This window comes from Lynx rufus, unplaced genomic scaffold, assembly GCF_022079265.1.
Source record: "Lynx rufus isolate CCGP_SWC_20201006 ecotype Redwood Valley unplaced genomic scaffold, mLynRuf1.p SCAF_3, whole genome shotgun sequence".
Taxonomy (NCBI): Eukaryota; Metazoa; Chordata; class Mammalia; order Carnivora; family Felidae; genus Lynx; species Lynx rufus.
In genome coordinates, this window is record NW_025814845.1 from 195,959,263 (window position 1) to 195,969,906 (window position 10,644).

At 48.0% G+C, this 10,644-nt stretch overlaps 1 protein-coding gene across 1 annotated transcript; it reads left to right on the plus strand.

The window, feature by feature from the left end:
- The first annotated feature begins 5,417 nt into the window (after positions 1-5,417).
- Positions 5,418-7,025, plus strand: LOC124520798 (ubiquitin carboxyl-terminal hydrolase 17-like protein 6). Its single transcript, XM_047091877.1, has one exon. It carries the CDS (start codon positions 5,418-5,420, stop codon positions 7,023-7,025), a length of 1,608 nt encoding a protein of 535 aa, XP_046947833.1.
- The last annotated feature ends 3,619 nt before the right edge of the window (positions 7,026-10,644 follow it).

Genomic DNA, 10,644 nt, shown 5'->3' on the forward strand with positions numbered 1-10,644 from the left:
TCTACACTGAGTGAGGAGCCTGTTTGGGATTATCTCTCTCCCTCTCTCTCTGCACAACCCCCCCACCCCAAAATAAATAAATAAATAAACATTTTTAAAAAAATGATTTTAGACAGATGTCTAAAGAGAGATAGTATCTACAGAATTTTAAGGGGATGAGGCCAGCTCCCATGTCACTATGTGGAGAACTCACCAGAACCCAGAGTTGGAGGAGAGAGGGTGAAGCCAAGCAGATTCTGTGGTGAGTTCCACAGGCAAGCAGCCGATTCCTCTTGTTCTCCTCTTCTTCCAGTGTCCCAGACTTCTCCGTTTCTTCTCAAGACAAATACCTGGTTCACTTCCCTTTTATACTGGGAAAAACCCTTAGTAAACCTATTCAAGGGCAACATTCCAGGGTCACACCCTGACTGACTAGATCCTAAACAGCTGCAGCCTGTGGGACACACCCTGTTCGATTTGATTGGATTCTCCACTCATACAAAATTGCAGCCCTCACACCAAGTCAGAGAGACAAGACGTAAGGACACCTTGAAATGCTATTAGAGCATCCATTCATTCCTTGACTCATTCCTAAGTACTTTGGAGTGCATTCTGTGTACGGAGAAACACGGTATGTCTTGGAAATGAAGCACAGCATCAGACACAGTGGGATTCTACAGACACGAAACTGGGGGGAATATGGACTGAAAAACAAAATTTTTAAAAATGATTCCTTGACTGCTGGCCACTGGCCACATACTTTCAAGAGCATATTTTTTTTTAATTTTTTTTTCAACGTTTTTTATTTATTTTTGGGACAGAGAGAGACAGAGCATGAACGGGGGAGGGGCAGAGAGAGAGGGAGACACAGAATCGGAAACAGGCTCCAGGCTCCGAGCCATCAGCCCAGAGCCTGACGCGGGGCTCGAACTCACAGACCGCGAGATCGTGACCTGGCTGAAGTCGGACACTTAACCGACTGCGCCACCCAGGCGCCCCTCAAGAGCATATTAACAATTTATTAATTATCCAAAGAAAATGGGGAACACAATTTTAGACATTGTTTCTTGGTTAGTGGGGAAATAAACAAGAGTGTTACTACATAATGAAATAGAGTAAATAATTTTGTTTCCGTGTCATTCACAGTTGATTTACACATTTGAGTGGAATGCTTACAGTTGTAGAGATAAGCTCTTCTGGCTTAGAACTCCCTAAATTTCCAAGAGGAAATAATCAAACCGGAGGATACAGTAAGTGTTCCTTTGCATCTAAGGACATTTTGTCTCTCTCTCCAAAAATGCCCGGCAGTCCTGGTAAGTCACACGCTCCAGTTCCTTCTTCCATGCTCACCGAAGAGCATGTCCCACCTCTGGCATTACCATGCAGTCTCCACTGACCCTCCTTTCACATTCTTCAGATTGTGTATAAACGAGCTCACAAATGAAACAGGTAATTTTACCACTAGATTTAACATTGTCCTACACTTTCGCTCCCCTCCCTCAGAACAGCAGAGGAATGACTTTTAATCTCAGGTAATTTATTCCTGCACTTGTGTTTGCTACCTATTCTTTCCTGCTGTGTCATGAATTTTGTGCTATAATTTAAAGCGTATACACTTTATTTGAAAGTACTCCTTCTCAACTCCATCCATTCTCTGAGCAATTCAACAACTTGTGGCATCATTCAGCCTGAAATTTCAATTGGAAAAAAAAAAAAAAAAGAACAAGAACAACAAGGGCTCCTGGGTGGCTTAGTCAGTTAAGTGTCCAACTTCGGCTCAGGTCATGATCTCACAGTTTGTGGGTTTGAGCCCCTCATCAGGCTCTGTGCCAACAGCTCAGAGCCTGGAGCCTGCTTCAGATCCTGTCTCCCTCTCTCTCTGCCCTTCCCTGCTTGCATGCTCTCTCTCTCTTTCTCCCTCTCTCTCTCAAAAAATAAATAAACATTAAAAAATTTAAAGAAGAAAACAAACAACAACAAAAATAAACTTCCAATTCCATTTACTTCCAACTGCTTCTCTCTCTCATCTTGTAATCCAAGGTGAGGAAGCATCCACTAACTGCCTTTTCTCCTTGTCCCACACCAATCTGATTTTCTGTCCATATCAATTTATGGACATCTTTCTTGCTGACAATTCAAACGTTCTAATCAACAAAAAGGATGTCAAGGCATATCATCAGTCTTTATGTTATTTTCCTTTCTTTTTTTTTTAATTTTTGAATTTTATTTAAATCCACGTTAGTTAACATATATTGTAATAATGATTTCAGGAGTAGAATTTAGTGCTTCATCACTTACATACAACATCCAGTGCTCATCCCAACAAGTGCACTCCTTACGGCCCATCACCCATTTAGCCCAACCCCCACCCACCTCCACAACAGCAAGTCTCAGTTCTCTGTATTTGAAAGCCTCTTAGGGTTTCCCTCCCTCTGTTTTTCTTATTTTTCCTTCCCTTCCTCTATGTTCATCTGTTGTGTTTCTTAAATTCCACATGTAAGTGAAATAATAGGATACTTATCTTTCTCTAAATGACTTATTTCACTTAGCATAATGCACTCTGGTTCCATCCGCATTGTTGCAAATGGCAAGATTCCATTCGTTTTCATCACCGAGTAGTATTCCATTGTATATATACACGTCTTCTTTATCCATTTGTCATTCGATGGACATTTGGGCTCTTTCCATAATTTGGCTATTGTTGATATTTATGTTATTTCCAACTTCAGCACACTTGGATCCCTTCTGTGTGTAAGCCCTATCTTCCCTGGAATCGTTTTACTGTTGCCACAGGTTAGGTTCTCAGAGAACAGACAGGACAGAGTTCAATGTGCTGGGTGTTTACTAGGCAGTGATCTCGAGAGGAACATCTCTGGAAAGGCTGAGGAGAGAGAAGTCTAGCCTTACAGCATCAGCCCGACCGCACAGGTTGCTGTAGAACTAGTAGGGCCCTCATACTTGGCCTCAACTAAAACAAAGTGGCCAGACCTAGGTATTCCCCACCTCCATCATTCACCACTGGTCAGTCACTCTGGGGGCTGGGGGACTTGAGGCAGGTGGCTCTTGGCAGCTGAGTAAACCCCCGCACCTGCTGATAGTTCAAGTCCTCCAGGATGCCTGCTCATGGCTCCTACCATCCCGTGTCACCCCTGCAGATCACAGAGTAATAAGAATGATGCCCTACAATAACTGGTCCAGACAGGAAAATCTAGATGTCTGAGATCTATGGGTCTGGCAAGGACAGATATCAGGGATAGCAGCTAGAATACAAGGGTTGACAGAACCCTGGGAGATTAATCTCTGTCCTGGTGGTACTTCTGCCAGCTGGGTGTGGACTAAGCCCCTGCGTTCCTGGCATGGAGGCACACCCTATTATCCAGCTGTCCTCGCTCCTGAAAGGTGGTTTTTCAGGGTGCTGTACCAAGGCCCCTCTACATTTGCCCATAAGACTGTTCTTCCATGGTTGACACAGGATGACTCAAGCGCTCCCCTGGCTTGGCTCTCTATTGTGGCACATATTTCATTGTTAAATCTAGAGTGCTGACTCCAACTACCCCATGAGAACTGCTATCATTACCATGCCACTCAGGGAAAGCTCCGTTCTGATCTCCCCTCTCCTTAGGCTCATGATTATCATTAACATAATAATATAATCCCCTGGTTATGATCATTATCATGATTGTTATTGTCATTCATCATTACTTTCATTATTACTTTTCTTCCTGTGAATTATTTTTGTAGTTGTTAATATACAAGCTTCAACAGAGTTTCTCCACAGGAAAGCTATTCCTGCTATACCACATAGGATTTATTTTTCTGAGGAGCATCCTGAAATATTCCAAGTCAGCCTCCAGAAGCGGGATCAACCCTTGATACCATGGAAGCCTCTGGAAGGGCATCCTTGGCACACTTCTTCTGATAAAATTTAATATCCCCTCTACAGCCCACCGGCTGCTTGTGCCAGCCTAGAAGCCCCAGAAAGTTGTTCTTGGACCAACAGAACTGCCACAAAATTCTTTTAGTCAAGTCGGGGCCCCACAACCACTCTCACCTTCTGGGAAAGAAGGGAGATGGTGTCTCCGCCCACGGGAACGTCCACAAAAGCTCCTATATCTGATCTGGAGCCCTGGAACCACCATAGGTAAACATGGAGGTGCAAGAACGGCTTCCTAGGCCAGCCTGAGGCTCTGGACATCTTCTAAGTCCAGGATAGGCTCGTGCAGTACTGGAAGACACTTTGGAGACTGGGAGCTGCCATTCCGCACAACCCGCAAGTTTTCTAAGTCTTCATGGACAGTAATCTTTCCAAAAAAAAAAAAAAAAAACACATTTGGTGGACCCACATAGATTCTGGCTGGTGACAAGAAAGGACTTCCAACACGATACCTGAGCTCCCTTTGGAAAATGATCCTTCACATTCCAGAAAACTAAATGTCCCACATTCCTTGACTCACTTGATGTTACTCTGGAAGGAAAGTGGATACTCGGAAAGAATTTCATCTGAAGTTGGAAACTGTCAAGTTAATCTGTCCAGAAATGGAACAATGATAATGAGAGGGGACGAGAAAGTGCTGAAATGTGTGTCTATCCAATAAGGAAGGGAGGGGGAGGAGGAAGGCTGAGCTGAGTGGTCTCTCTGAAGAAGAGTGACCACACCCTAAGACCTTTAAATGAATCTCAAGTTTGTAGCTAATTGGATGACCTGTTCCTAGTCGGCTGGGTGGGGCAAGCTGTAAAGGGCTGAAGAGAGGGCCACAGCTATCATTCAGAGACTGGCTTCTTTTTTTAAAATGTTTTTCAATGTTTATTTTTGAGACAGAGAGACACAGAGCATGAACAGGGGAGGGTCAAAGAAACAGAGAAGGAGACAAAGAATCCAAAGCAGACTCCAAGCTCCAAGCTGTCAGCACAGAGCTCGACGAGGGGCTCAAACTCACAGACGGTGAGATCATGACCTGAGCTGGAGCCAGAAGCTCAACTGACTGAGCCACCCAGGCGCCCCTGAGACTGGCCTCTTGATAGAACCATCGCTGTGCAATGTGAGGCTCCACATGGGAGATCTTGTAAAAGCTGTTTCTGGAGACATGGAGACTACCTCTTCCATGGAAACCTCATGGAAATGCTCAAGTCCGTGTGTCCAGAGAGGGAGCAATGGAAATGAGGGAGGTGGAGAAAGTGGTGAAACGTGTGTGTGTGTGCCTCTTGAGGAGGGAGGGGCAGGAGGAAGGCTGGGCTGAGTCGTCTGTCTGCAGAAGAGTGACCACACCCTAAGACCCTTCATCCAACTGCAGCTGGTAGCTGATTGGATGACGTGGTCCTAGTCAGGTGGGTGGGGCGAGCTTTACGAGGGCTGAGGAGAGGGCCACAGCCATCATTCTGAGACTGGCCTCCTGAGAGAAGCATCGCTCTGCAACGTGAGGCTCCACGTTTCAGGAGACATGGAGACGCCCTCTTCCCACTGCCGAGAGGAGACTCAGTTCCATGTCTTTCCAAACCTCAAACCTAGCGGATCAAATACGGGTGGTGCTGAAGGCCACGGAGGACCCACTCTGCCTGAGAAGCCGGCACCGTCATCGCACACACCCTGCGACCTGCCTAACGGTTGGGCTCCCACGTCGACAGGTCTGCCCCCCGCAGAGAAACCTGTGAGTTGGAGGAGACCTTCTGCGGTTGGGGCTGGCCTGCAGAACCTGGGGAACACGTGCTATGCGAATGCGGCCCTGCAGTGTCTGACCTACACACCACCCCTCGCCAGCTACATGCTGTCCCAGGAGCACTCGCGAAGCTGTGGGAGGCAGCCATTCTGCGTGCTGTGTGCTCTGCAGGCTCACGTGACCCGGGCCCTCTGCCGTCCGGGAGACGTGATCCGGCCTCCGCCAAAACTGCTCGCGGCCTTCCACACACACAGGCAGGAGGATGCCCATGAGTTTCTGATGTTCACTCTGGATGCTATGCAGCAAGCGTGTTTGCGTGAGGACAAGGCTTCAGAGCCTCAGGCTCAGGACGCCACCCTCATCCGGCAAATCTTTGGGGGGTACTGGAGGTCTCAAATCCAGTGTCTCCACTGCCAGGGTGTCTCCAGCACTTTGGACCCTTACCTGGACATTAGCCTGGACATCAGGGCAGCTCAGAGTGTGAGCCAAGCTTTGCAACACTTGGTGAAGCCCGAACAGTTGGATGGTGAAAATGCCTATCGCTGTAGTACTTGTCTCGACAAGGTACCTGCTTCCAAGACGTTGACTTTGCACACTTGCTCCAAGGTCCTGATGCTGGTATTGAAACGATTCTGCCATGTCACGGGCAGCAAACTGGCTAAGGAAGTGCAATATCCTGAGCGCCTTGACATGCGACGCTACGTGTCTGGGCAGAACGGGGGGTCGCTGACTTATGTGCTCTATGCCGTGCTGGTGCACGCGGGCTGGAATTGTCACAGCGGACATTACTTCTGTTACATCAAAGCTGGGAACGGCCAGTGGTACAAGATGGATGATGCGAAGGTGACCGCCAGTGACGCGACGTCTGCCCTGAGCCAACACGCCTATGTCCTCTTTTACGTCCAGAAGAGTGAATCGGAAAGAGACCGTGCGAGTGAGCCAGGTGCTGGGGAATCCACATCCCTCCAGGCTGACCACGCAGGCACGGCTGCGGCCCAAGGGGGGCCTGAAACCGACCCCAACATCGAGGTGCCACAATTGGAGGATCACGGGGAAGAGACACCACTGCCAGCAATCACGTTAGACCAGTGGAGATTGCTCCAAGAAAGCCACCGTCCCAAGTCTGAACTCAACCTCAGGAAACTAGAATTTGCTCTTCCCCCCGACGCAGTCCTAATTCACCAGTCCAAATACAGAGACGAGATGGGAAAGGATCACCGTGAACCAAACATCCACCGGCTCAACAGTTCAGCCAGGGACATCCCACCTCAGAGGGCAACGGCCATTAACCAAGTCCCTTGTCTCACCGGCAGAGCCAGAGCTACCAAGAGGAAGAACAAGAAGGGACAGAGGTCTCAGGAAGCAGTCCAGGGATCCCACTACAGGCTTTGAGATACATGCCTGCCCACGTGCACCCTCACCCGCCCTCACTCACTACTCACTCACTCACTCACTCACAGTCCCTTGTAGGCCATATTTTGTGTGTTATGGGTGGGTGTGATCGGGACATGTGGAGGGACCATGAATCTGGCTGTATTCACAGGATATGGCATTCAACTTGGCCTGGAGATTCTTGAGCTTTAAGGCTGGCTTTCTATAATGATATTATTGGAGAGATTTGGAGGATTATGCTGGGTATTTGGAGGATTTCTCCCCTCCGTGACACAGAGGAGAATTGGGGGCCAATCAGAGCTGAAAGGGATGTAGGGAGTGGCCAGTCAGGCCTGAAGAGTAGAAAAAAGGCTAAGCACCTGAAGTTCGTGAGAAAATGCCTGACATTCAAGTTCCCATCAATGAATTCCTTACTCTCTGTTTTTTTTTTTAAAGCACATTTGTTCCTATGAGTTCCTATTAGTTCCTAGTGTGTAATATCTAGTATCTAGTACCTAGTGTCTAATACCTAGTGATGACTTCATAGGGTCTAGAATTGAGGAGCAACAAGGTGATAGGATAGATGGGATTAAAGTGCCTACGAGGTCACTTGACCTTGGCCAAGTATAACATTCTGGGAAGGAAGGGTCACTCACTGACCAGTCCTCGGGCACGCCAGATGCTGAGTCTCCTCCACTAGAGTCCGCCTGCCACCCGCCATTCTGGATGTCTCCTGACACACAGGAGGAGCATATTTGCATTTCAGGTGGGTTGGGATGATTTGGGCCTCACCCGAGCTAGCAGAGAAATTGGACAGGGACGAAATGGAGGTTGTGATGTGCCTCTACTCACCAAGTGAAGGACTCTTTAGTGTTGAAGAGTATTCTGAGGGCAGAGACTGAGGAAAGGGATGGCTCTCAAGGTTCCTGAGGACATGAGGTTCAGATTCCAAAGGAACTGAACCCCAGAGTCTGATTGGTGTGGGGGCATGCGGGAGCAGCGACAGCATCCTGCTCCATTTCGCCATGGGGTCTGAAAGCCTAAAGAATTCACTCCGAGTTCACCGGAGTTTCGATATTCATTTCCCATGGTTTACAAGGAAATTCAGAGTGGGGACCTAGAAATAAACCATAAATAAAAGAGTTCAGATATTCACTTTGGAAGATTCCAATCTAGCAGAAGGGATACTAGGTTTTTGGAATTGATTTTGTATTTGAAAATGGCTTCCTTTTATGTCAAATGGGCAGTTCCGTTTTTTGAGAGTCAAGCATACTTGTGTATGTTGGGGCAGTATTTCTCGTGTAAGTCAGGGCAGTATTTCCTGTGGTTTTCATACCAGAGTACATTTGAAAGACTTCATGAAAGTCTCTCCAATGAGTCATTCAAGACCATCTCCCCTGCCTTTCCTAAGGCTTTCCTGCTGGGGATGGGTCCTCAGGAGACTGTGTAGAACATGCAGGAAGGAGAGGTCATGCAGGGTGAAGACTGTATTTGACCTGGAGGTCATGACGCCCCCTCATGCCTGTTGGGAGAAGGGGTACATGAAAGAGTCAAGTATCTATGTGAATATGACTCTCCTTTCTCTTTTGACTCAGGAAATCCAAAAATCCCTATCCGCGGAAGGCTGACCTGACCCTCCAAGGAGGTGCGGTAGATGGCAGCAGGTCACACCAAGCAGGAATTTTACAGACCCTTGAATGCCCCAAAATGAAGAGGCAACACAGGGTATCCATGGTGTACAGGACTCCCAGGCCAGTGGAGGAAGATCCTAGGGTAAGTGGATCCTTGGAGGTGTGGTGAAGCAGCGGGGGGGGGGGTGGGGAGAGCCACTATTCTGGAGATGGGGATTGCACATGACAAGCTCTGTGTCCTTCTGTCAGTTATCCTTTCCTAGCCGAGGATGGTCTGCCTTGGAATTTCCCCAGCAGGCTCATTAGGATCTTCAGATCTGCGGATCAAACTTACTTGTACCTAGGTCAGGTCTAGGCTGGTGTTTGTCCAAATCTTTCCATGTGGCTCATTTCTATTCAGTCTGAAATCTCCAATCCCTGCTGTGGTCCCTCCCCCCACAGAGGTTCAGACATATTAAATATCCTGGAGCTCACGAGTCATATATGATGTACCCTGTCCAGAACCCATCTCCCACTCCCAGAATATGTCCTTCTCTGTCACAGAGTCTAAGTCTAAAGTTCTCTTTTTTCCAGCAAAAAGGGGACACAGGATTAAAGAAAGAGACGGCTAATCTCCGGGCAAAGATAAGAGCCCCAAATCAGGGTTCTTGCCCCTCATTTATTAAGATCAGAAGGCTTACAAACGTGATGAGCATGCACAAAGAGACCAAGAAACTGTGAACATTAACTTGGGGATGTGAAGGAAAATGGGGGTTTTGAAGATATACAGTGTTTGGGGTTTGGGTCAGTATCAAACAAAATCCTGGCCCCGGGCAGATAGGCAGACAATTGTTAACGGCAGACAGGAGGCGCTGTGCCTGTTTATCTTTGCCAGCTTAGGGGATGAGACAGACAGGGAGAATAGCCTCAGGGTTAACAAGGCACCTTTTTTTTTTTTTTTTTTAACCATCTCCTCTCCAGGCTGCTTGGCCTACAGCGCAGCATCCATAGTCCAATTCACTAGTTTACCTAACTTGGCCCTTTCCTCCTGTGAAAGCAGCTTTTCTGCTATAGAACTAATTGGGGGGCATTTTTGCCCTGCATGCCTGATCTTGCTTACCTCATATAATTTTGTATTGGGAGACTTTGCACCCGTTCCTAATTTGGGCCTTTGTCCCTCCCTCTCTATTCTGGGGACTCTGCACCCACTTTCTATTTTGGGTGCCTTTGCACCTCCCTATTCTTGGGGTGCCAATCTGGCTTACCCAAACTCAGATGTTTGGGTGAGCATTCTATGGCTTTGAATTTCTTTATGCCTTGTTAACCCATTGGTGTAAGCCCAGGGGATTCCTAAGCTTATCCCCCACACTTCTCATGTTCTTTACACTTGGATTTTGGTTCCTGCTCATTCACTGAGTCTCTCCACCTTCCCTCACACAGGTAAAGTGTAAGAACTGCAGAGCCTTTGGGCACAAAGCATCAAGCAGCTGGTGCACCATGAGGCACTGGGATGGGCCCCGGGCCCCCCAGGCCTGGGACTCCAGGAAGCTGAGGGAGAATCTGGAACCAAGGAGAATGTGGAAGACAGGCAATGCAGCTCCTTCTACTTCCCAAGTTTTGTCGTGCAGGCGAGAAGGTCAGCGGAGCAAGGTGCTGTTCCAGAGATTCCCCAGGAGATGCCCAGGAAGGCAGCAGCGAACCTGGAGGGAATCCACAGAACCCTGTGGCTATGAGAGGGTGAGTGTCCCCTGTTCCTGCTCTTCTTCTTTCCCTGGGACAGGGGTGGGCTTCATTGCCCTCCTGGGAGCAGAGGGGTTTCAACTTTGACCAAGGTGATTTCTCTGGGAGTCCTTTTCACCCAGTTCCCCTGGGTGTCCATGCTTTTGCAGGATCCCTTGTATGTGTGCCAACAGTGTGGCTAGTGGGGGAGGGCGGTGAGAACACTATATCAGGAAACTCTTGCAACACCCAGACGCCTCTCTGGAAGACCACGCATCTTTCTTTGTGACACATACTCCCAAATTGGCCAT

What these genes read in the sequence shown, in the direction of transcription:
- LOC124520798 (XM_047091877.1), top strand. Translation starts at nt 5,418, where the DNA reads ATGGAGACGCCCTCTTCCCACTGCCGAGAGGAGACTCAGTTCCATGTC.